General features: G+C 47.8%; 2 protein-coding genes across 4 annotated transcripts in view; one reads left to right on the forward strand and one right to left on the reverse strand.

The window, feature by feature from the left end:
- Nucleotides 1–13,205, forward strand: part of ADGRA2 (adhesion G protein-coupled receptor A2) — a 108,118-nt gene extending 94,913 nt beyond the window's left edge. The window contains exons 14-19 of one of the 2 annotated variants that reach the window (XM_034761957.1): nucleotides 315–523; nucleotides 5,162–5,289; nucleotides 7,490–7,613; nucleotides 8,060–8,205; nucleotides 8,831–8,920; nucleotides 11,000–11,162. In XM_034761957.1, coding sequence (XP_034617848.1) covers nucleotides 315–523; nucleotides 5,162–5,289; nucleotides 7,490–7,613; nucleotides 8,060–8,205; nucleotides 8,831–8,920; nucleotide 11,000 — 698 coding nt within the window. In that variant the 3' untranslated portion in view covers nucleotides 11,001–11,162. The other variant, XM_034761956.1, reaches the window with a different exon arrangement.
- Nucleotides 6,126–25,657, reverse strand: BRF2 (BRF2 RNA polymerase III transcription initiation factor subunit). 2 transcript variants are annotated; one of them, XR_004644622.1, is made up of 6 exons: nucleotides 25,507–25,657; nucleotides 24,170–24,332; nucleotides 20,460–20,519; nucleotides 19,762–20,083; nucleotides 15,898–17,049; nucleotides 6,126–6,632 (listed from the first exon to the last, which is right to left on the reverse strand). XR_004644622.1 is itself a non-coding variant. In XM_034761958.1 (5 exons), exons 2-5 carry the CDS (start codon nucleotides 24,321–24,323, stop codon nucleotides 16,338–16,340), a joined length of 1,248 nt encoding a protein of 415 aa, XP_034617849.1. In that variant the 5' UTR covers nucleotides 24,324–24,332; nucleotides 25,507–25,657; the 3' UTR covers nucleotides 15,147–16,337. The 2 variants fall into 2 exon arrangements, 1 of the variants encoding a protein (XP_034617849.1); XM_034761958.1 differs by lacking the exon at nucleotides 6,126–6,632 and having other exon boundaries at nucleotides 15,147–17,049.
- Nucleotides 25,658–26,234: the final 577 nt, after the last annotated feature.

Below are 26,234 nucleotides of genomic sequence, written 5' to 3' on the forward strand. Positions count from 1 at the left end.
CTGGCCAAACTTATCTGGAAGGAGAGCAGCTGGCCTCTCCCCTGGTCATGGGGAGTCTGGGGGGGGCACCGCCATGGCAGCATGCAGGGGCCACGGGCCTGCCTTCCACTAAGCATTGGTTGCTGCTGCTTTACTCTCCCCTTGTGCGTCAGATAGGATGTTGCTTAGCCGGGTCCCAGGAGGCAGCTGCAGAGCAGGCTACCCCAGGTCTGGCCCTGCCTGGGGCCCTGGGCAGCAGGGAGTGGAATGAGAAAGTGAGGGATGAGCCCATGGAGTTCATCTGCTCAGCCGTTCTCCTCCCTTTCCCTCTCCAGATGGCTGTGGGGTCAGTAACCTCACCGAGCCCGTCACTGTCTCGCTGCGCCACTTCAGGGAAGGGGCCGACCCCATGCCTGCCCACTGGAACTTCGAAGTGCTGGGGGGCAACGGGGGCTGGAGCGCCGAGGGCTGTCAGCTGGCCCACCAGGAGCCCAACATCACCACCCTGCTCGGCCGGCACCTGAATAACTTCGCAGTGCTCATGGTAGGAAGGGGTGTGCTGGAGTTCCTGGGGGGCAGGAGAGGGAGGGGAGACTCTGGCCTCCTGCCTGAAGTAGACTAGGGGTGTTATCTTGGGGGGCCGGCAACTGCTCTCTCCTCTTCACACAGTGGCTCCAAAGCATCACACCATGTTTGCCCTACAATTATCCTACCCCCTGTCATAAGAACGTAAGAGTGGCCGTAGTGGGTCAGACCAAAGGTCCATCAAGCCCAGTATCCTGTCCTCTGACAGTGACCAATGGCAGGTGCCCAAAGGGAACGAGCAGACACGTTATCATCAAGTGATCCATCCCCTGTCACCAATTCCCAGCTTCTGGCAAACAGAGGCTAGGGACGCCATTCCTGCCCATCCTGGCTAATAGCCATCGATGGCCCTATCTTCCATGAATCTATCTAGCTCCCTTTTGAACCCCGTTATAGTATTGGCCTTCACAAAACCCTCTGGCAAGGAGTTCCAGAGATTGTCAGTGCGTTGTGTGAAAAAATACTTTCTTGTGTTTGTTTTAAACCTGCTACCTATTAATTTCATTTGGTGGCCCCTTGTTCTTGTATTATGAGAAGGAGTAAATAACACTTCCTTATTTACTTTATACTGCTCATGATTTTATAGACCTCTATCATATCCCCCCCTTTAGTTGCCTCTTTTCCAAGCTGAAAAGTCCCAGTCTTATTAATCTCTCCTCATACAGAAGCCGTTTCATAGCCCTAATCATTTTTGTTGCCCTTTTCTGAACCTTTTCCAATTCCAATATATCCTTTTTGAGATCGGGTGACCACATCTGCACGCAGTATTCAAGGTGTGGGCGTACCATGGATTTATATAGAGGCAGTATGATATTTTCTGTCTTATTATCTATACCTTTCTTGATGATTCCCAACATTCTGTTCGCTTTCTTGACTGCTGCTGCGCATTGAGTGGATGTTTTCAGAGAACTATCCACAATGACTCCAAGATCTCTTTCTTGAGTGGTAACAGCTAATTTAGACTCCATCATTGTATACGTATAGTTGGGATTTTGTTTTCCAATGTGCATTACTTTGCATTTATCAACATTGAATTTCATCTGCCATTTTGTTGCCCAGTCACCCAGTTTTGTGAGATCTTTTTGTAGCTCTTCGCAGTCTGCCTGGGACTTAACTATCTTGAGTAGTTTAGTATCATCTGCAAATTTTGCCACCTCAATGTTTACCCCTTTTTCCAGATCGTTTATGAATATGTTGAATAGGACCGATCCCAGAACAGACCCCTGGGGAACACCACTATTTACCTCTTTCTATTCTGAAAACCGACCATTTATTCCTACCCTTTGTTTCCTATCTTTTAATGAGTTACTGATCCATGAGAGAACCTTCCCTCTTATCCCATGACTGCTTATTGTGCTTAAGAGCCTTTGGTGAGGGACCTTGTCAAAGGCTTTCTGAAAATCTAAATACATTATATCCACTGGATCTTCTTTGTCTGCATATTTGTTGACCCCCTCAAAGAATTCTAGTAGATTGGTGAGGCATGTTTTCCCTTTAGAAAAAACATGTTGACTATTTCCCAACAAATTATGTTGATCGATGTGTCTGACAATTTTGTTCTTTACGATAGTTTCAACCAATTTGCCCAGTACTGAAGTGAGGCTTACTGGCCTGTAGTTGCCAGGGTCACCTCTGGAGCCCTTTTTAAAAATTGGCGTCACATTAGCTATTCTCCAGTTTGGTACAGCAGCTGATTTAAATAATAGGTTACAGATGACAGTTAGTAGTCCTACAATTTCACATTTGAGTTTCTTCAGAACTCTTGGGTGAACACCATCAGGTCCTGGAGACTTATTACTGTTTAGTTTATCAATTCGTTCCAAAAACCACCTCTACTGACACCTCAATTTGGGACAGTTCCTCAGATCTGTCACCCAAAAAGAATGGCTCAGGTTTGGTAATCTCCTTCACATCTTCAACAGGGAAGACCGAAGCAAAGAATTCATTTAGTTTCTCTGCAATGGCCCGATCGTCCTTGAGTGCTCTTTTAGCATCTCCATCGTGCAGTGGCCCCACTGATTATTGAGCAGGCTTCCTGCTTCTGATGCATTTAAAAAAAATTTTGCTATTACTTTTGGAGTCTTTGGCTAGCTGTTCCTCAAATTCATTTTTGGTCTTTCTAATTATATTTTTACATGTCAGTTGCCAGAGTTTATGCCCTTTTCTATTTTCCTCATTAGGATTTATCTTCCAGTTTTTAAAGGATGCCTTTTTGCCTCTCACTGCTTCTTTTACTTTGTTGTTTAACCACAGTGGCTCTTTTTTGGTTCTCTTACTAGGTTTTTTAATTTGGGGTATACATTTAAGTTGAGTCTCTATTATGGTGTCTTTAAAAAGTCTCCACGTGGCTTGCAGGGATTTCACTGTTTGTGCTGTAACTTTTAATTTCTGTTTCACTAACCTCCTCATTTTTGTGTAGTTCCCCTTTCTGAAATTAAATGTGACAGTGTTGGGCCGCTGTGGAGTTTTCCCCGCCACAAGGATGTTAAATGTAATTATATTATGGTCACTAGTACCAAGCGGTCCAGTTATATTCACCTCTTGGACCTGATCCTGTGCTGCACTTAAGACTAAATCAAGAATTGCCTCTCCTCTGGTGGGTTCCTGGACCAGCTGCTCCAAGAAGCAGTCATTTAAGGTGTCAAGAAACTTTATCTCAGCATCCCTTCCTGAGGTGACATGTACCCAGTCAATATGGGGACAGTTGAACTCCCCCATTATTATTACTGAGTTTTTTATTTTAATAGCCTTTCTAATCTCCCTGAGCATTTCAGAGTCACTATCACATCCTAGTCAGGTGGTCTGTAATATATCCCTACTGCTATATTCTTATTTTTTGAGCATGGAATTACTATTCCTGGAGATTCTATAGTACAGTTTAGTTCATTTAAGATTTTTACTTCATTTGCTTCTACGCTTTCTTTCACATACAGTACCACTCCTGCACCAGCACGACCTGTTCTGTCCTTCCGATATATTTTGTACCGTGGTATTACTGTGTCCCATTGATTATCCTCATTCCACCAGGTTTTTGTGATGCCTATTATATCGATATGCTCATTTAATTCTAGGCACTCTAGTTCACCCATCTTATTATTTAGACTTCTAGCATTGGTATAGAAGGACTTTAAAAACTTGTCATTTTTTGGCTGTCCCTTATTGCATGACGTAATTGAATGGGACTTTTTTTCATTTGACTGTTTCTCATCAGATCCTCCCTGTATTTTATCATTTTCCATCCTCTCCTCCTTATTAGGACATACAGTTATAGATCCTACCCTAAGGGATGTCCGAACCACATGCTCCTCTGCACCCGTCGGCTTTCCCCCAGCCCTTGTTTAAAAACTGTTCTACGACCTTTTTAATTTTAAGCGCCAACAATTTGGTTTAGGTGGAGCCCATCCTTCTGTATAGGCTTCCCCGGTTCCTAAAAATATAAACCCCTCCTCCCTACACCATCGTCTCATTCACGCATTGAGACTCTGCAGTTCTGCCTAACTGGCCCTGCGTGTGGAACTGGAAGCATTTCAGAGAATGCTACCATGGAGGTCCTGGACTTCAATCTCTTACCTAGCAGCCTAAATTTGGCTTCCAGGATCTCTCTCCTATCCTTCCCCATATCGCTGGTACCTACATGTACCACGACCACCGGCTCCTCCCCAACAGTACACATAAGCCTATCTAGATGTCTTGAGAGATCCGCAACCTTTGCACCAGGCAGGCAAGTCACCAAGCGGTTCTCCCAGTCATCACAAACCCAGCTATCTATGTTTCTAATGATCGAATCCCTCATTACTAATACCTGTCTCTTCCTAATAACTGGAGTTCCCTCCCCTGGAGAGGTATCCTCAGAGCAAGAGGATATCATGACATCATCTGGGAGGAGGGTCCCAACTAAGGGAACGTTTCCCTCTGCTCCAGTTGGATGTTCTCCTTCCCTGAGACTCTCATCCTCCTCAACAGCACAGAGGCTGTCAGACCAGGAGTGGGACCGTTCTACTGTCCCGGAAAGTCTCAGCTATGTACCTCTCTGTCTGCCTTAGCTCCTCCAGCTCAGCCCCCCTGGTCTCCAAAGCCCGTACATGGTCTCTGAGGGCCAGGAGCTCCTTGCACCGAATGCACACATACGCCACCTGCCCATAGGGCAGGTAGTCATACATGCTGCATTGGGTGCAATAAACTGGGTAGCTCCCACTCTGTTGCTGGACTTCTGCCTGCATTCTCTTTTTACTCCTGAAGCTTGTTCCCTTGTTGGTGCTTTGTTTTTATCAAGCGCTGTTTTGACCTTTAAGTGAAAGAATGTTAGGTGTATCTAGCCCCTGTAATCTCCCTCGCCAAACTCCCAATAGCTGCTCCTGTTCGTTAGCTCCCCCCACCCTTTCCAGATGGCCTGCAAGGAAGGGGAGTGTTCCCAGGTGGGAGAGGGGAGCATAACAGTCATTGTCCGCTCACGCACAGGATATGGGCTGAGGCAGCAGCAATCCCCTGTGGCCCTGGCATGGCGGTCTTGCCTTAGCCAGCTTACAAGCAGCCCCCTAACCCCTCTGCTGGGTGGAGCCAGATGTAGATGTGAAAGTAATTTTGTTTTTGTAACTAGGAACTCAGCAATTTCCCCAGTGAAGCACCAGGCCCAGCTGAGGTTCTGCATCCTGTTCTTTACACCTGCACTGCCCTCCTGCTGCTGTGCTTGTTCACCACCATCATCACTTACATCATCAACCACAGGTGAGCTGGGGCTGCAGCAGGGATGTGGTGCTGTACTCTGTTAACCAGCTGCCACTTTCAACTCAGAGGTGGCTGCACTTGAGTGGTTTGGGGCTGAAAGGTAGATAAATACGCTCTGGCCCTTGGCTATAGACAGTGGCAGTTGGGGGAATGAGGGACCTGTCCACCAGCTTGGATTTGTTTCAGACTCACTGAGGCACTAGCCAGCAGCCAGAGCAGGATTAAGGCACTTCCTGTCAAATCGATCTTTAGGAGACTTTGCTCCAAGGTGTTTTTAGTGGAGTGAGAACCCCCTGGGCTCCTGACAGAGGACACCAGAGTCAGTCCAACAAATCCTTCTTTATTGTTCCCCGCTGCACAGTAATGCACGCAGCAGTCATCTTTCCACGGTAGAGTGCTCACACCCCAAATCTAGACGTTGGCATCAGCAATCCTATTTTAAAAATCAAACTAAGGGTATGTATGGCGTAACCCTTACCACCACCCACTGAGAACCAAGTCACCAGAGAGCTGGGAAACCAGACACTCACTCACTGCTCTAGCTAACTATAACGACAGTGCTGATTTTGGTATGGAGAACAGGCTGTGCTTGGTAATTATTAATTTGACCCCCTTCTGACTAAACCTGAGTGGCAGTGGGATCACAGGGCCCCCGTATTGAGTGGGCATCCCTCCTACATGGAGACAGAGATGCATATGCCAAACCTGAGAGGCACTGTCCAATCCCCAGGCCGTGCCTTGTTTTCCTGCAGCTCTGCCATGAAAAATGGTAGCCTTAACTCTAAATGCGGTAACCGACGCTTCACCACCGCGGGGACCGAGCCGGAAGAGCGGTAGTTACTGCAAATGGGTCTGTCTGCTTCACTATGGATTCTAGTCCAGTTGGTCTCTAGGATCAGAACTGGTTCATAGACTGGAGCACATTTTCCTTACGCAAACAAGATTTTAGGGGCCACACCCTTAGGAGTGTTGTAAAATAGGGATTGAATCCATCCGTTCTCCCACTCTTGACTTTGGTAAGTTGGCAGGCGCAGGGACCAGCTGGGCCCTGGTGTAGAGTGCCCAGCACCAGGGGGAGCCCTGTGGTGCTCCTTCCATCCATAGAATACACCTAGGAAGGGGAGCTAAAAGTCTAGCCCCCAGAGGTGCGTAGCGTTCACTGCAGCCTGCCCATTTGTACTCTGCTTTTCGGACAGCCGTACCGTTACCCATCACCCTGCCGTCCTGGCCGGTGGGCCTGTGGGCGAGTTCTCCAGCTCTCTTCTCGGTCTGCTTCTCATCCTCTCGGGAATCAGCAAATTCTCCTCTTGGGGGTGCTTAAAATCCTTCAGGCCTCAAGTTTCCTACAATAAAGCCCAAACGGATCAGCCACTGGAGAGCCACGCCAGTTACCCTCTTTATTTCTTGCTAACCCCTTGCAGGTTAAGGAATCCGGCACGGTTTAGTTCAAGTAACAGCACTGGTATTTAGCAGCCGAATTACTTAAATATTTATTCCTGCCAGACCAAAAACATTGCACAATGCTGATGCCTTACAAAACATACACGTTTTAATAAACTTTGAATGTTTACGTCACTGTAATGAAAAGAAATGTATTTTAAGTTACAGCATTATACCTTGTTTATCAATAATTGGTTTTTGTTTATTTTAAACAATGGTGTGTTTTCTTCAATATTAACACAGTAGCATCACGGCTTGACTTGTAAAAAGCCTCACATGTAAAGTCTGGAGTTTTTCCTCACACCAGACCAAATGCACAGGCATTTTCTGAGCCATCTGTAGGTGCAGAGTTCCAGAGGTGGGAGTCCAGCAATTATCTTTTCTCCTAAAAATTACTGCTCAGAATAGTTGTGTGGCATGCGTAAAGAGGTAAACGACCCTCTGACAGTCTTAGTAAAACAATTCCAAAGAGATTGCGAAAGCTTCTCTTACAGCAACTAATCCAGGGTTACTAGGTACAGTGTTGCTGTTATTGACTCCTCTCTCCGAGGCGGTCCTCGGAGAGGACCTCCAAGGTACCTAGTACTATTATAATTCAGGTAAATGCTCAGTCCTTGGGAAGGCTACAACCCTGCCTCAGTAGTAGCACGTGTAGTACCTGTTTGCTAGAAGGGACTTTCAGAACACACAGCATGGTAGTGGTGAATTTAACCCCTCCAAGACAGCAGCTAATCACCACTGCCGCGCACCTCTCTTTCAGCACCATTCAGATCTCCCGGAAGTGCTGGCACATGCTGCTTAACCTCTGTTTCTACATCGCCATGACATCGGCCGTGTTTGCGGGAGGCATCACTCTGACCAACTACATGATTGTCTGCCAAGCAGTAAGTACAGCTGGTCCGGACCTAGCTGTAGACAGCCCTAGGGAAAGCAGACTTGCGTTCAAAGCGATGAGCCCAGGTTAGACGGGAGGAACATTATTCCCGGAGGCTCCATGACAGACCACTACCCCGCGTGTCACAACTGGCAGCATCCACTTCCGAGGGGCCCACACCGGGAAACGCAGATACACTCCTCAGGAAGCGCTTCAGGTCCGGGCAGAGGCGATTGCTTCTTCCGGTGCCAAGTACATTAGAAACACAGACGCAAGAGAAAAAGGGCAGCAGCAGCTGCAATGCATTTAGCAGAGCAGGCTGAAGTTCCCCCCCACATTGACTGCAGCCAGCCATTGTAAGAGTAATTTATTGGTGTCTGAATCTAATGACTCCTAGCAGGAATACGCACACCTATGCCCGCTGACCTGACCGCTTTGTAACCTCTGGCCCTGTAGGTCGGCATCATTTTGCACTACTCCTCCTTATCCACTCTTCTGTGGATGGCAGTGAAGGCCAGAGTCATCTACAAGGAGGTGACGTGGAAGGCGCCGCAGCAGCAGGAAGGGGACGTGCCGCAGCCAGCCCCTCGGCCCATGCTACGGTACAGATGTTGCTCTTTGGTGCAGCTATTACTAGTTTGAAGTGAATGCCAAGGGACACGCTCAGGAGAAAGCCACAGGGAGTAGCACCCAGCCTGTCTCATTCACTGCCCAGCAGCTAGCATCAGAGCACTTAAGCGAGAAGTTTTCAATTTTGACATGCATTGCAGCTGTCTTTCCTTGAAAAGTGCCCATGTGCTTAGTGTTACCTAATACAGACACTTCTTTTCGAGCCCATTTTCATCGCTTCTCTGGCTGGGCAATTTTCCTCAATTACAGCTTTCTAGCCCCCACCCTACTGTCACTATCACTGTGGTTTTTTTAAAGGGTGCCACCTCTTTGTAAGGAGAGGAAAGTGTAGTTCTTTCCCCAGATCCTCCGTCTCAAAGACGGCAGAGCCGAGTTGTTCAAACTTCCCCCAAAACGTCAGTCACATGTGGAAGAGTTCAGCCCCCAGAACGAGAGATTTAGAAAGTTACAAGGGATCGATGGGGCTGAGAATGATTAGGCAACCCGCAGTGTAATTCCAGCTGGCTTAAAGGGAGTAACACCTGCAAATAGTCACAGTCCTAACTGATACCCTGTCACCCCCGGGGAATGTAAACTGTGGCTTTGTTCATGTTACAGATTCTATCTGATTGCTGGCGGGATCCCCCTCATCATCTGTGGGATCACAGCGGCTGTCAATATCCACAATTACCAAGATAACAACCCCTAGTAAGTGCTACAGGAGCAGGGAATTGTTCCTCCCTTACCACCTTGCTGCCTCCTTCAGGCACTAGTGCTTAGCCTCGGGGGAGGAGAGGGGGCCTGGTCGGGAAAGGCCGATGTTGCGGCAGTGTAGAGCAGAGACATGCAGAGAAGCTAAAACCCACCATGTAAGAACGCAATCCACTCTCTTATTTCAAGGACAGGGCAGGTCAGAATCCATCACTTGTGCTCTTGCATATCCTATAGCTGCAGCTGAAGGTTACCCTCAGGCTGCCAGAGAACGGTTTCCTGACAGCATGCTCCATTAATGAGCACCTGTAAGGGGCAAGCACCTCAGCACCCATAGGAAATGGGTGCTGGAAAGTGAGTTATTTCTGAACCAGAAATGAATGCTCTTTCTGTGCCATGATCCAACCCAATTAAATGCAATCTGCCAAGAAACCAGGCAAATGTGTATTGTTTGCAAAGGTGAGAGCTAAACAGGGAATTATGTTCTATGACAGTGAAGGGGAAACGCCTTTGTAAGCTTTTGAATCTACTCCTACAACACCCCATTGACCCCCACTCTTTCTTTAGTGACTACTGACGCTGTTCCTGAACAATGCACAAGCCTTTGTGTTTGGGGGTTACACGCTGTGTGCTGAGCTTGTCTGTCTGTCTGATTGGTTGTTTGAAGGACCGTGTGCTGTGGCTGGCAGGTGAAAGCTGTGAGCTTCAACAGAGGGCCTGAAAGCTAGAAGTCTCTGTCGATTGGCCGAGCCTTAGGCAGTGGGTGGGGCTGTCAAGCAGGCCAGGGCTATATTCAGCAGTGCGCAAGCGCCCCGGGAGCTTGGCAAACAGGGGCTGCTAACAGGGAGTTTCTCAGGGGAGGGCGGAGGAGCGAGGGCCCCTGGCTGTTGGTCAAGACCTCTTGATTCAAATAAAACCCTGTCAGCAACTAAGAGACCATGCAGGCAGAAGCCCAGCAGGTATGACTGCCTGCCCTGTGAGCAGGTGGCAGCTGTTTGCATTCAGTGCAAGGAGCTCCTGGCCCTCTGAGACCGCGTTCGGGCTTTGGAGGCCTGGGTGGTGGGATTGGAGAAGCTGAGGGAGGCAGCGAAGTACGTTGATGGGGCCTACAAGGACACTAGAAGTGTCCCGCCTCCGGTCGGACAGCCCTTCCCCGTTGAGGAGGATGAAAGGCCCAGGGAAGCGGAACAGTCAACCAGAGCAGAGGGGATCCATAGTTGGGATCCTCCTTCCAGAAGTTGTTAGGGTATCCTCTCGCACTAAGGTTGCCTCTCCAGGGCAGGGAACTCCAGTCTCTTAAAAAAAAGGCAGGTGTTAGTAATAGGCAATTCAATCGTTAGAAACAGAGATAGCTGGGTTTGCAATGCCCGGGAGAACCATGCAGTGACTTGCCTGCCTGGTGCGAAGGTTGCAGATCTCTCGAGGCATCTGGATAGACTTGTGTAGTGCTGGGGAGGAGCCGATGGTTGTGGTACATGTAGGTACCGATGACATAGGGAAGGGTAGGAGAAACATCCTGGAGGCCAAATTTAGGCTGCTAGGAAAGAGACTGAAATCCAGGACCTCTATGGTGGCGTTCTCAGAAATGCTCCTAGTTCCACGTGTGGGGCCAGGTAGGCGGGCAGAGCTTCAGAGCCTCAATGCGTGAATGAGGCAATGGTATAGAGAGGAGAGGTTTAGATTCATTAGGAATTGGGCAAACTGTTTGGTTTAGGTGGAGCCCATCCTTCCTTCCTCCCCCTATCCCAAGTGGAACCAGACTGCTGGCACTTAACATTAAAAAGGTTGCAGAGCACTTTTTAAACCAGGAGATGAGGGAAAGCCGACTGCTGCACAGGAGTATGTGGATCGGACAGAGACTTCTTTTAGAGGAGAGTCTATTGATAGAGACTCTCTAGGTTTTAGTCGGGAGCAGAGGATGGAAGAGGATCATGTAAGGGCCAGCTCAGACACTTCGGAAAAGGGCAGACAAATAAAGAGTGACAAGTTTTTAAAGTGCTTGTATGCAAATGCTAGAATCTACTCCCTCTGGGGTATCTGCTATTGGCTACTGTCTTATGTTCTTAATGCTTACAGAAGGAATCTAGACTCACGAAACCCATATGAATCCCAGCTCTAGATGTGTTTCCTTACCTGTGAAATGTGAATAGTGCCCCAGTCCCAGATCTACTCACAGGCTGGCCCTGAGATGTTGATGACCAGATGAAGCATTGGCAGGGCCAAGGCAGACACTTAAGCTCTTCTCTCCCCTACAGCTGCTGGCTGGTGTGGAGGCCGAGCCTTGGGGCTTTCTACGTTCCTGTGGCTTTCATTTTGCTCATCACTTGGATTTACTTCCTGTGCACTGGGGTCAACCTCTGGTGCCAGTCAAAGAACCAAAAAGACCCTCCAGTGCCCCTCGAGACCCCCCCAAGGTTGGGTGGCAGCAGCAACCTCTTGACAGACTCAGGCTCCATCTCGGTCACCCTTAACTCCGGGACACCTAGCGCCGACGTGGATGGCGTCTACTCGTTGAAGATGCAGTTCTGGGCACTGCTGATCACCCATTTCTTGTACATTGCACTGTGGACATTTGGGGCCGTGGCCGTGTCCCAGCGCTGGTACCTGAACGTCATCTTTAGCTGCCTCTACGGGGTAACGGCTGTGGCACTGGGGCTCTTCATCTTCATCCACCACTGTGCCCGGCGTCGAGACGTGCAGAACTCCTGGTTTGCCTGCTGCCCATCCTACAGGAATGCGCTGCCCATGCAAGCCTATGTCCACCCGGGCCTGACGGCAGAGGAGGGCTCGCAGATCTTCATCGGGTGCAACCCCGAGGTGGCTCATTCCATCAAGTCCTCTTCCTCACCCAGCAGCACCAACTCCACTGTGGGCCACTGCAAGCTCACCAACCTGCAGGTGGCTCAGAACCAGGCAGAGAGCTGCCCCCTACCACAGCCAGCCTGCTACGAAGAGACGGAGCCGGCCAACAACAAGAACGCCGGCGCGGCCAGGTATGCTAACAACATACATGGGCGCAGGAACCACAAGAGCAGAACTAAGCAGTACCGGGAGGGGAAGCACCACCGCTTGAAGGTGCTGCGGGGGCCTTCTTCGGATCACCCCTCCAGCGAGAGTGGAAGCCTCCACAACAGCCATTCCGAGAGCTACCACAGCAGCAGAAACAGCCCCCTGAACAACAGCCGCCTAGGACCGAGGGTAGCAGCTGTGCAGGAGGGGGATGCTGCTCTGACCCAATCCGAAGGGAGCGACGGTGGTAGCAGCGGCCATCGGGTTCCTGACTTCAGCAGAGCTCAGAGGAGAAGCGCTAGCAGGGACAACCTCAAACAGGCCCACACCATCGAGAAAGAGACTAAGCGGAGATCCTACCCGCTCAATGTGGCCAACCAGAACGGGGGGCTGAAAGGCAGTAAGTACGATATAAACCTCACCGGTGCAGACAGCATGGCCGGCATGAAGACCGGCCTCTGGAAGAGCGAAACAACCGTCTAGAGCGCTGAAGGGGCCGGGCAGCTAGAGTATCCCAGCATGTTTCTCCTCGGGCAAAGGAGCAGCTCGCTCAGCCAGCGGCAGGGCGTGGGGAATGGCGCTGCTAACTGAAGGCAGCTTCCATCCGAGTCTAAGTGTGTTATAAACATGGAAGTGCACTACAGGGGCCTGGGTGGTACTGTCCAGGATGTTTGAATTCCTCTATCAATCAGCAGGTAACGGTGGGGCTTGTTCCACCTGGGTGCTGGAATGGAGAGAGTCAGAGCACAGCACCCAGCTGAGCACATCGACAAGCCTCATCTAATTCTCAATGGACACAGGAGCACTAAGATCTTAGGTGAAAGACAATCATTGCAATTCAGGCTGCTGAGGGGCAATCTTATTTTAATCACTTCTGCATGTCACGGGAGACTGATTCTAAAGGCTATTTTATAAATCTACAGAAGAAAAATGTTTATTTTTCAAATCTATATTATTGTATGTATATATGTATAGACTGACTGGTAGCTGATGGAAGTGCCTCCATGTTACACAATCGGTGTTCTAGGAGCAGCGAGTCTCCCCTTAGGAGTTTTGGCAAGAACTTACTTTTGCCATCCAGTGTCGGTTAGTAGACCGGAACTAGCGCCTTCGTGCAAAGACACTGCAGTAGAGATGTGGCTGTTTCATCCGTATGAAAAACACATTTTCAGACAGAGAGACTTTAATGACAAGTATTTGAGCTGACTGTTCTTAAATGTATATTTAGCCCTATGGGTTACTGAGCTACCAAAGTAAAAGTCATAGTTAAAAATGAACAAGAGGTAAGATAAGAAAAAGCTCCAAGCAAAGTAAATTGTCTGCATCTGACAGACACTAAAATCGCTGCAGGAAAACTGCTCTCGAGCTGGGTTAAACACCCTCCGAAGCCCATGCTCTGCAAAAGGATTGTTCGCTGCAGCAAAGAGGCTTCAGGGGCATTATTCTGTATGTATGTTACGCTCACTGTGAAAGTCTCGTGCCTTGTGTGTTGGGAGTACTGGCTACTCGCGAGGGAACCAAAGAGTTGGACAGTGGTCAGAGGTACAGATATCGATACTGGCCCATAAATCCCATTTAGCATGTTCAAAAATGTTTCATTTTGCTCTTGAAGCAAAAACCATTTACATGAATGTGAATAGATCATTCAGAGTCGACCAATCCACGAGGAAAGAACATTTTACAGACTAGGGCTGGTTCTATTAAGTGAAAAGAATCTTGCTAAACTAGTAGGACAATTGTTCAGGCCACACAGGGTCAGAGAAAAACAGATTTAGGTAAGTGTATATATAAAACTCATCCTTCCTAATATGTTTTTAAAGGGGCTGGTACTTGGCTAAGCACTTGATTTTTTTTTTATTGGACAAACAAGTGCCCTTTTTCTAGTGTAAAATATAAAGCAGCTTCTTGCTATAAATACAGACAGGGCCCAGAGCCTGGTGTTGAAAAGGAGCCTTTGGTTAAAATGTCTATAGAAAAATGTCTCCTAAAAAAGGAAGTTGCCATTCAAAACAGTGCCCAGCAATAAGTTCCATGTTCCAGTTGTGTTAGCATGAGCTGAGAGTTGCTGCCAATTCCACCACCTATCACTAAAGAAACATAGTGAGAACTCATCAGGCATTGAACTGGGGTACTCAAGCCACCAGTAATTTCATAACCTAACCAGTGGATGAAGAAAGAAACAGCCCTTAGAATTCTCCTCTCCCCTCTGTCCGGCACTCATTCCCTACACAGAATTTGCGTTTGCCTTTCAAAAGGAGTTTTGACCGGAGGTCAACCGAGAAGAGACCTGTGGTGCAGTTCAGAGAAGATAATTTTACCCTTGTTCCTATAGTCAGCAGGGAGACCCGGTGCCTTAATTGTTCTCCTGCTATTTTGACTGCTTTTGTCCTACTTGAAATCAAAGAAGGATTAGAAGAGTGGGGCACATTGCCTTGGACACAGGACTACAAGCCAGGAACCTCCTGCACTCTAAGCCCAGCTCTGATACAGACTCCTCTTTGTGGCTGGAGCCAAGTCACAACCTCTGTGCCCCTGTAAAAATGGGTATCAACACTTCGCTACCTCCCAAGGGGTTAGTTATGGACTGAAGTGCTAGAAGGCATGCATGGAGCCAGCATTCAGCCACAAGCCAGTGCTCATGTCCACACCATTTCTAAGAGATTTGGGGTGGAAAGATGCAGGAGTTAACCAATTATACAGCACTTAAAAGATTTTTTCTCTATTTCTTCCTCTCCAGTCTGAACCCTCCCCCCAATCGCTGAAAAACCTATGGGCTTACACTGCAGTGCTACTACCCCCCAGCCTTGTTAGACTTCCCCCTGTTTAAACGTGCTTTGTATTTAATACAATTTGAATCAGATGCTGATACCCCAACCTACACACTCTTGCTGATGCTGAACGTGTTATATGCTTGCTGCACTGTGACAGTATTATATAAAAGCTTTGTATTACACTTATTTTGTCTGTTTACATTACAAGCAAATGACATATGAACAGAGCTTCTTGCAATATACATGGGGGAGGGAGCGGGAAAAAAGTGCCAAAGAAAATGTGTTTAAAGGGTTGGGGGGTTTTGCATTTTTTTTATATAAACCGAATGTTTCTAGCAGATATGTTTTGTTTTAATATATTAAAGATTTGCAAATCTACTGAGAAGTGATATTGCTTGTTTTAGGCCCTTGGTCCCCAATACAATGACAGACCCTTCAGCACAGCAAGGTCATTTCTTTTATTGAATTTGGCTGTACTTAGATATCAACAAATGGTGCCATAATCGTACAAAGAAAGGATTCAGAATTCCAGCAGCTTCACATAATAAATTTAACAGCCAAGGTCAGAACTGTTTTCCTTACTAGGCAGAGGGCAACGCTAGCTTCCCAACAGTATTCTTAGGGATGTCTCTGATCCAAGCCAACCCAACCCACTATCTGTCCCCATGGTAGTGGCCCCAAGACTGATCTTGTAGCGTGATGCTCACACATGGTCTAAAACACAGGGCGTTCATATTGCTCACCGAGGGAAACAGGCACTACATTTTGAAAAAAGCCTTAACAGCAAATGAAAGTGGCAGTTCTACTAGATCACAAACAATGCAGCTGAGCTCTAGTGAAACAACATAACAGGGTCACACTTCATGGGAAGGAACTCAAATGAACCAAGTGCCAAACAGCAAGGCTGGAACACTGAGCTTTCACCAAATGTTACTCCATTTTAGACAGGAAAAAAGTACTCTCTTTCTCCTCCAGATTTCCAAAGGTAAATGCATAACCCTGATATTGTTCTATAATAATTCATGGAAGGCTTGTGTGCCCTGAGCAGCCCTGAGAAATGAACTGGCTGACCTATTCAAGGGCCCTCCTCATCCAAATAATCCTACAATTTAGGGCAAGAAATGCAAAGCAATTAGTCCTAACCAAAACCACACAGATCATGTTTCTATTGACAGGCACAATAGAATTACTTACCCATGCTACTGCCGCCACCTTCGATCAGTACACAGACAAGTTAGACTCGCTTGTAAGGGCTGCACCAGGACGATGCTGGAGAACATCTGGATTTCAACAAAATGACTAACTGTAAATTGGTAAGAGAACGTCCTGAAGGCATTTCTGGCAGCCATGTTGATTATTTCTAACAAACTAAACAGTTTCCCTAGGAAAGTCTCAGTTAGGAAGTCATTCTGGTATTTTAATTTTCTGCCCCAGCAGAACTAGGAGACATATTGTCATTTACTTAAAATTCCTCCCCGCAGCATGGAACACTTAAGAGGCCCCATTATCCTATTTCTCCAGTGGGAAGCGTGTCCACTAGCAGTGCCGCAGACAGCTGTGCTGGAGAATTCATACCTTTGCTTCCGGTGGCTAATTCTTAGTGCCTTTGCCCATGTTGCTCTTGGGAGCTCAATTCAGTGCCAGGCCTGGGCCTTGCTGAACTCCTGCATCTCCTCCTGGCTCCGCAGGTATTGCTCTATTTCGCTGTCCGAAATGGCCTCGTCTCCAGTGATAGCCTGGTCCGAAGGGCTTAGGGCTGCTGTTCGAAGTCTCTTCCTGGGGTTTATAAGGCACGGTGGCAGCAAAGGCCTCCGTACGCTGCTGCATTTCTGTTTGCCCCCAGGGTGGCAGCCCTCAGCTTGGGCCGAGCACCCTGCAGCTTGTGGTGAACTCACAGAGCCATCGCCCACTGCTGTGGCACTTTGATCCTCAGTATCTCCTGAGCTAAAGGAGCTTCTCAGCAGGAAGTGTCGGTGCTGGAGCAGGTCCCCGATGTGTTTGACCACAGTCTTTTTGTCCACGTTGAGCACGCGCAGCCAGGCCAGCTGGGAGGCCATTCTCAAGAGGATGTCGTTGAGCTCCTTCAGCCTCAGGTGGGCCGGTGGAGGTAGGTCTGTACCTGCCAGCTTACAGAAGCGAGGGAAGGTGCATGTGAGGCGCCCCACGGGCTGCAGCGACTGCCATGCAAGGTAGGCCGCAGCAGTGACAATGGGAATGGGATGCCGGCCTGTCACCAGCCACGTCTCACTGGCCAGCTCCACAATCTGGATTGTTCGGGCAACCATCTTTTCCTTGTCCTCAGCAAATTTGGCAGGGACGCTGGCTGAACTCTGGAACAGCTTGAAACTGAGAAAACAAAGAGAGCCCATTAGCTATATTGCTGCATTGGGTATCAGAGGTAGAAGGAAGCCATTAGATCATTAAGTCCATCGTGCTGCAAGGGCAGGGGAGGTGTCAGGTATTACTGGGGCCCTACCAAATGCATAGTCCACTGTGATCAATTTCATGGCCAAAGGGTTTTAAAATTGGTCAATTTCAGGTTTTCAGATGTTTACATCTGAAATTTCATGGTGGTGTAACTGGGGATCCTGACCCAAAAGGAGGTCATAGGGGGGTTGCAAAGCTGTTGAGGGGAGAGGGCTGCAGGATTGCCACCCTCATTTCTGCACTGCATTCAACGTAGCCATGCAGCTTCCTGCAGCCAGGGGGGGGGGGGAAGGTACCCAGAGGTGGTCTGATCCCTCCCCAGCCCAGACAAACAGCTAGGAGCCCCCAGCTGGGGCACCCCAGCCCTGCCTCTCCCACTCCCCTCCAATAGCTAGATTTCCTGGGGAAGGGCTGATTTCACAGTCTGTGACGTGTTTTTCAGGGCTGTGAATCTGGTAGGGCCCTAGGTATTACATGGCCATAGCACTGTCGGAGGCTTCCAATGTGCAACACACACATCAAAGTGCAATCCTCTCTGCAAACGGCCTCGGGTGGCTCCCATACTCATCCTCAGTCTCTCCACCCAATTTGCTTGGTTTACACAGGTTATTATTGAAATGTACAGTGCCAACAGCTGGCTAGGCCTCCCAGGAGAAATGCAAGACCTCGGACAGGCTTTCCACGCATTCGCTTTCTGCTGTAGGTGAGCAAGGACTACACCACCGGGCCTCAGAAACAGGGAGAGAGGGCAAGAAGAAAGAAGTGAAATTCTAGCCAGTCCTATGAGTCTCGAGACAACGGGAGAGAAGCAACAAGTCTCATGGTTGTTTAGACCCCTCAGATTACAAGGCCAGAAGGGCTCTTTTCTAGTCTGACCTCTTGCTTAACAGGCCACAGGACTACCCTGAATTAGTTCAGTTTGTATTAGAGCAGATGCTTTAAAAATCATCCAACATGGATTTAAAATTTGGCAGTGATGGAGAATTGTTCCACTGGTTAATTACCCTCACTGTTAAAAATGTGCATCTAATTTCTAGTCTGAATTTGTCACTCACCTACAACATTTAGGGAGGCACTGAGATACCACGGTGATGGGCAGAGGGCAAAAATCAACGAATTTACAGTGTAGAAGGTATACAGTATGTGTGAGTGAAAGACACACAGAGGGAGAGGAGACACCACAAAAAGCAGAGGGATTAAAGATTGACAGCGCCCTTTTTTAGAGATAGAAGAGGAAAGACTTAAATATCTTGTTTGTTAATACTTCTGGCTTTTCTAACCGCCAGCACTGCGAATTTCCCCTGCACTCTGACACTCCAGATTGGGCTTTCTAGCTAGTACATCTCCAATATTAAAAAATTCTCTAACTGGAATGCAGTTTGATAATTTTATTATGCCCAGTAGAACCCAGCCTGCTCACTAACAGCAGTACAAACAGAACAGAGCAACCATAATTAAACCAGATGAACCTGTAACCAGCTACACGGGGAGCAGATCTGTTAAAAATAGAGGCAATATTTATACTTAATCACTTTTCTTACAATAATGGCACTATAAGCCTTGTAGCCCATTCACCGAACACACCTAGGACTTAGGTGAGCACCAGCCCTTTCTACAGATGGAAAAATGGAGACAGACAGGTAAAGTCTCTCCACACCAAGCTGATACACTGAGTCAACAGTGGAATTGGGAATAAACCCAAGTCCAAGCACCTGGCATGTCCCCTGCTCTTGTCACAAGACAACACTGCCTCACAAGTGGCATTTTTATAGCACTTCATCAGCAAACAATACACAAGGATTGCTTCACTTGTCACTGAAATGCAGTCTGGTAGAATAGGGCAGCTGTTTAAGAACACTTAACACACAGTATATCCAGGTGGAATTCTACAGTATAGGTTAGAGAAGCAAAATATAGTCTGCTTAAATGTAACCTCACTAGCAGTGGCACAAAAGGGGTTACAGATTTAGTGCCCAAAGAGGTTTATTATTATTTATTTATATTACCGTAGCCCCCAGGAGCACCAGTCATTGACCAGGACCCCCATCCTGACAGGCACTGTACAAAACAGAACAAACTGGCCTCCCCTGGCACTCTGGGATCAGAAAAGCTACCTAAGAGTTGGCTTCCCATGCCCTGGCTGCAATTAACAAGTGTCCTAGAGCCTCCCATCTCTCTCACATCACCAAAGGAGTGGTTAGTCTGGGGCAATACAGGAGGAAGCTTTAGTTTGTATCCCAGTCAATACAAGAACACATGGATGCATTTACATGAGCACAACACTTAGAGGGGCTACGCTCCAGTTGTGAAACACCATGACCACAAGTTTAAATCTCAGTAGGATCAAAACAGCTCTTCATTGTTCTGAATCAGATAAACTGAATGTGGGCCTTTCAGACAGGGCTCTAAAACAGAAGTCCCTTCTGCCATGTATGGACTTTAAAGATCCCAAGGGACAAAGCTTTGCCTTAATGTTCTTGGCCAAAGCTACCCCCATTCCATGGTAGTACAGCTTGCTGTGTCCATGGTTGTAGTCTTTCACCCCACAGGCGGCTGTGTTTTAGTTATGCCTATAGCATTTGGAAGCCATTTGGATCCTCTATTGTGAATGGTGTCAGCTGGTTACATTACCTGTTAAGGTGTGTTTTCACCAGATCCGTCAGGCTCAGTGCTGGCACATCCAGTTCAAGCTCTTTCAGGACGCACAGGTAGACGCTGGCAAACAACTCCTTGTCTGCGTAGAGCAGGGAGCAGATAGTACCCATGGTCAGGGGCCAGTTGTGCTGCCGGCAGGTCACAAAGACACAGCAGCCTACTAGAATCTCCTTCTTCTCCAAGCTGACTAAGTGGAAGGAGGGGTGTTCAATTGCTCGCTGGAAATAGGACAGAGCTGTGTCTTCAAACACAGCTGGGAGATAGAGGACTTTGCAGAGATCCTGGACACGCTTGATCCCTGTGGGAAAACCCCATGATGCTTTTAACATTAGCACAAAACGTTTCTTTAACCGCACCACAGCGTGATACTGCAGTGCAGCAAACACTCAGCCAAAGCCAGGGGGAGCAACATGGCAGTGTGGCAACTTAAGCCTTGTCATCTGCCCACGGCAACTTTTGCCCATTTCTCTTCATGCAGCTGGGAAGGTTTTCCCGAAGGTTCCCCTGGGCTCAGAACTAGTCACTTGTGAAAAGTTAGCAGCTCCCTGTGGCTTTTAGAAAAACGAGGGGTATGAGGAACAGATTGTACAATCTGAATGGTAGTCTCTTCTCGGCCAGAGCATCATGCAGAGTCTTAGTGTTGCAAGAAAGGAATAATTAAAAAAAGCTCTCACCTCGTAGCTTACAGCGGCTCAGCTGCTCATTCTGGCCGGTACTCCGTGAATATGTCACTTCTGGAAAACAACAAGCATCAGGCAAAGCAGCCACTTTCAGGGGTGGAGTGGAAAGTGAGATCTATGATTGGTGCTACTGAAGACACCAGATTTCAGTTTCCCAGGCTGGTCATTCTCCTTATAGCCACAGAACAGGTACCAGCAGCACAGACAACAGTGCAGGCTCTCTCAAGCATGCCTCATGCCATTTGCCTCAATCCTGAACTAAAAAGAGCCACCCCCCTCACTCTCTAGGGTGAATGGTGTTCAGTTCTCATGGGCCATTCGCTTCTTTGATTCTCTACAGATTGCCAGCAAAGGATGTAGTCTGTTAGAGCTATTATAATTACAGTGAATACATTTATGAAAGTGGTGTACCAAGAACTTCTGCGCTTTAGGTCTGGTACACCAGATCTTCAAGTTTGAGACCCTCTGCCGTAACTGATGTGGGTCATTGATTCCTCAGCCTTGGGGAGAGGGAGAAAGGAGAGCTACTCATAGGTACATATCAGATCCAATCAATCTATATGGCATAAACATTACCCTCCTCACAATCAAATCCGTTTTAAGTAGTCAACCATGAAATCTGCAAATAAAGTTTTATGGGGAGAGAAAAAAAAAAGTGAACAAGATTATACTGGAAGCCACTTGGGGATACTTTACCATAATTACTTAAAAGGATGTTTGCCAGGACATATTTGTTTTTAAATGTAGTTTTGTAAAAAAGTGAGCTGGTACAAAACCTTTCAGCCAAATATAAATGCTTCCAGGACATATTTAAAGATCCCTGTTTTTAGAAGAATAATCTGCAGCCTGTGCAATACAAACATCACAGTATTCACTTCAGCATGAGAGCCAGAAAATGAAACTAATTAGTGTATTTTCATCTGCAAACCAAACAAACCAGCTTACTAAAAGTTAAAGATCATTCTTTAAGAATTAATCCAAGGTTCTATTTGCACCATAGGCAAGAAAGTTTGTTTTCATGCTTGTTTGTTTTTTAAAATGTCAGTGTCTCATAAGTAGGGCTCTACCAAATTCACAGTACATTTTGGTTAATTTCACACTCATGGGATTTTAAAAATCGTAAATTTCATGATTCCAGCTATTTAAAACTGAAATTTCACAGTGTTGTAGTTGTAGGGGTCCTGACCCAAAAAGAAGTTGCGGGGGGTGTTGCAGGGTTATTGTAGAGGGGGTTGTGGTACTGCTCCTTCAGTGCTGGGTAGCAGCAGGGCAGAAATAAAGATGGCATGGTATGGTATTGCCACCCTTACTTCTGCGCTGCTGCTGGCGGGGCATTGCCTTCAGAGCTGGGCACCCAGCCAACAATCATAAGAACATAAGAATGGCCATACTGGGTCAGACCAAGGGTCCGTCCAGCCCAGCATCCTGTCTGCCGACAGCAGCCAATGCCAGGTGCCCCAGAGGAAGTGAACCTAACAGACAACGATCAAATGATCTTTCTCCTGCCGTCCATCTCCACTCTCTGACAAACAGAGTCTAGGGACACCATTCCTTACCCATCCTGGCTAATAGCCATTAATGGACTTAACCTCCATGAATTTATCCAGTTCTCTTTTAAAGGCTGTTATAGTCCTAGCCTTCACAACCTCCCCAGGCAAGGAGTTCCACAGGATGACTGTGTGCTTTGTGAAGAAGAACTTCCTTTTATTTGTTTTAAACCTGCTGCCTATTAATTTCATTTGGTGGCCCCTAGTTCTTATATTATGGGAACAAGTAAATAACTTTTCCTTATTCACTTTCTCCCCACCTCTCATGATTTTATATATTTCTATCATATCCCCCTTAGTCTCCTCTTTTCCAAACTGAAAAGTCCTAGCCTCTTTAATCTCTCCTCATATAGGACCCATTCCAAACCCCTAATCATTTGAGTTGCCCTTCTCTGAACCTTTTCTAATGCCAGTATATCTTTTTTGAGATGAGACCACATCTGTACGCAGTATTCGAGATGTGGGCATACCATGAATTTATATAAAGGGCAATAAGATATACTCCGTCTTATTCTCAATCCCCTTTTTAATGATTCCTAACATCCTGTTTGCTTTCTTGACCGCAGCTGCACACTGCGTGGATGTCTTCAGAGAACTATCCACAATGACTCCAAGATCTCTTTCCTGATTAGTTGTAGCTAAATTAGACCCCATCATATTGCACGTGTAGTTCGGGTTATTTTGTCCAATGTGCATTACTTTACATTTATCCACATTACATTTCATTTGCCATTTTGTTGCCCAATCACTTAGTTTTGTGAGATCTTTTTGAAGTTCGTCACAGTCTGCTTTGGTCTTAACTATCTTGAGCGGTTTAGTATCGTCTGCAAACTTTGCCACTTCACTGTTTACACCTTTCTCCAGATCATTTATGAATAAATTGAATAGGACTGGTCCTAAGACTGACCCTTGGGGAACACCACTAGTTACCCCTCTCCATTCCAGTCGCTGCTCTCCAGCCACCCACTTCTGAAGGCAGTGCAGAAGTGTGACAATACTGCAAACCCCTAAAATAAAACTTTGCGATCCCCCTGCAGCCTCCTTTTGGGTCAGGACCCCCAATTTGAGAAATGCTTGTCTTTCCTGTGAAATCTGCATAGTATAGGGCAGGGGTTGGCAACCTGCAGCATGTGAGCCGATTTTTACTGGCACGCTGCTGCCAGCCAAGGTCCCAGCTGCTGGCACCGCTCACCCCGCTGCCTGCCTGGATGAACAGAATCCTAGGCCGGCAGCGGGCTGAGTGGGGCCGACGGCCGGGACGCTGGACCGTCAGCTGGCTGAGCGGCTCAGCGTGCTGCCGGTCTGGGGTTCCATCCACCGGCCCCTGCCAGCCGGGATCCCTGCCGCCAGCCCTGCTCAGCCCGCTGCTAGTCTGGGGTTCAGTTGGGGGGGCCCCTGTAAATGTAAAATTTATTACTGGCACATGAAACCTTAAATTACTGAAGATTTGGCACGCCACTTCTCAAAGGTTGCCGACCCCGATATAGGGTAAAAGCACACAAAAGACCAGATTTCACAGGCCGTAATGGGATTTTCATGGCTGTGAATTTGGTAGGGCCCCTACTTATAAGACTCAAGTGCAGGTTTCACTGCTGCTATATCATGATTATTTTCACTCAAAAAGTCGTGAATTCCAAGATTCTCATGTTTTTTTAAAAAATCACTATTTTATATTTTGGCATTTTTACATGAAGAGGTAGTTGAATGTTTCTGCAGACAGCCAAAGCAATCTCTGTATGTTGGAGAAATAAGTTAAAACCAGGACTACAGGAGTAAGATAAGTCTGCAAGAACTCTCATAGTTAGGACTAGTTGTTTGTAATACAGGTGGAAGAAGGGAGTCAATTTTATGCTCTCTCTGATTTGGGGGAAGAAACGTGGGTTATGAGACATCTGTCCAGGCCTGCTCTTCTCGGTGCCTTTGTAAAGTTTAAAACAGCAATTTATCTCCTACTCTTTTTTCTGCACAGTTTTTAGGGCAAAAAAGACTTTTGATTAAAATATTCTCCAAAATTCTGAGCAATGGGTGGTTTTGTTTGTTTGTTTGAAATCTCTGCCTCCCTGTCCTCATGATTACATGATGACTTTTCATGCCATGTACACAAAGCCCTGTGGATTTTGACATATTTATGCAAACTAAAATCAGTGTTTGTTTGACCTTGTAAATGTTCTTCATCTTGGAAAGTGGTTGTCAAGAGCCCCTCGGTGAGGATAAACCCACAGTCAGCACACACCAGTTGGTTCTGAGCATAATGTGCATCCTCCACAATTTCAGAGGAGCCACAATCAGGGCATTTTCTCTGGCCCGACATCTTGAAAACCTGCAAGTCGAATTGAGACAGATTTAAAGATTTTATTAAGATGTTTAAAAAAAAAAAGTGAACGGTACAGAGTTTAAGCATAGAAGTTTCTTGTTATCAGGGAATAACATACAGCTTATCGAGATAGCAGGATTTGGTTTAAGATCAGGTGGCATAAGGAATACATAAACTGCAATATCCCCGACTGGGGTAAAAGGTTGATGGATCAAAGTACAGGCATTGAGATAGGAGGGTGTGAAGTTAATAAAGTGGCTATGTTCGGATGTGGAGTATAATGAGTGGATATGATGATAAGGATGGATTGACCCTCATTTGGTGAGCTTTAATGTTCAGGGAGTTTATGGTTCCAGTTCATATGATCCAACGGATAAAGACTCTTGGTCCCTTTCTCATGGTCGAAGAACGATGTAACTCTGGCTCACGCCTCCTGATACTGTCGGTGGCCAGTGATGTGCTCGATATAGATGTCCCTGGACCATCGGATGGTGTCAGAGACCATGAAGCGCCACATGAGCCGTGGGTAGCGTCGACCGATACCGCAGGTCCGCAGCACACCCTTGTTGCAGGGGTCCCAGGCGCCCAGGGCTCTGACGATCAGGGTGTCCAGCTGCACCTCGTAGCCCTTCGCTCTCAGGGTGTCGGCCAGGGGAGCGTACTTTTCCAGCTTACGAGCTCGGGCTTCGCGAAATGCCGGGGTCCTGTTCTCAAAGGAGACCGTGACGTCGATGAGGATGATATTTTTCTAAACTCTTCCTTCATAGAAGCTCAGCCGTTTGAGCCAAGGCTGTAATGTGGCTTCAAGTTTTCCATATACACCATTTAAAAAACCAGCAGGCTTAAGCTGCATCAGCAGAACTAGGAAGCGAGGAGCAGCCAAACTCCCAACTCCGGCTGGCCTCACTCGCCTGAGTGATGGAAACGCCTGCCCAAGTCAGGGCTTTTGCGAGTAGTAGCTGATTTTGCAGGGAATTGGGAGAGGGCAGATCCCTGTTTCAATTGCTCTCCTCCCCCTTCCAAGATCATCCCCTACAGCCTCCCAGGAGATCCCCCCGCCCGCCAGCTCTGGGCTCACAACGTCCCTCCGCTCCGCCCCGCCCCTGGGCTCAGCCTCTACCCAGCCCCTTACCACGGTCTCCCCGGCCCGGATCTCCCCTACAGGCCCCCAAACCCTCACCTCTCCCGCGGGCTCGGGCAGCAGCCGCCGCCACCGCCTTCCCGCTCGCAAACGGAACTAGACGCCCCCCGCACGGACGGGAGTGTCTTTAGATCGCTGCACCCTGCCCACGCTAGCCGCGGAGAAAACACGATCGCCTCCGTCACATCCGGTCCGGCCGAACGGCTGCGTCCGAGTAGAGGCAGCACCCCCGTAACCGCGTTCCGCCCTTTTCCTGGGCTTCGCACGCAGTTGGGTGGGGAGGGTTGAGCTGAAGGGGAGGCACCTGTGCCATGGGGTTGGCGTAGTGCTGGCACTGGCAGCGCTCGGGACAAAGGGGCGAGCACGGAGCCGGCGGACACCATTGCAACCAGGGCGCCTGTATATCTTCCACCCTCCACCCGTGGCAGATCGCTGCACCCCCACGCTGGAGCTCACATGTCAATAGCCCCCACCCGCCTTCTGCCCCCAAACATTGTAACGTAGTTAGTGCACCTCGCTCCTGAAATGACCGACACGAGCTTTTCCTTGAGGACCCACCAACTCCTGTATCTTCTGGCTCCTAGAACACAACCTCCTACAAATCAGTCAATGGCCATCATGTAACTAACCCATTAATCCTTTAGCCACGCCACGCCACGCCACCCCACCCTTTAAACTAGAGGAGAGGAATCTAAATGGGCTCATCAGTATTACCATATGGGACAGAAAAAGTAGATGGGACTAGGACTGTCTGCTCACTGGGGTAT

Source organism: Trachemys scripta, chromosome 2 (assembly GCF_013100865.1).
Source record: "Trachemys scripta elegans isolate TJP31775 chromosome 2, CAS_Tse_1.0, whole genome shotgun sequence".
Classification (NCBI taxonomy): Eukaryota; Metazoa; Chordata; order Testudines; family Emydidae; genus Trachemys; species Trachemys scripta.

Excerpts from the sequence above, each read along its gene's own strand:
- BRF2 (XM_034761958.1), bottom strand. The coding sequence starts at position 24,323 with ATGTCGGGCCAGAGAAAATGCCCTGATTGTGGCTCCTCTGAAATTGTG. Across the intron at positions 20,520-24,169 it reads AGATGAAGAACATTTACAAG|AAGTGACATATTCACGGAGT; the intron begins GTCAAACAAACA and ends GTTGTTTTCCAG. Across the intron at positions 17,050-19,761 it reads GTGAAAACACACCTTAACAG|TTTCAAGCTGTTCCAGAGTT; the intron begins GTAATGTAACCA and ends TTGTTTTCTCAG.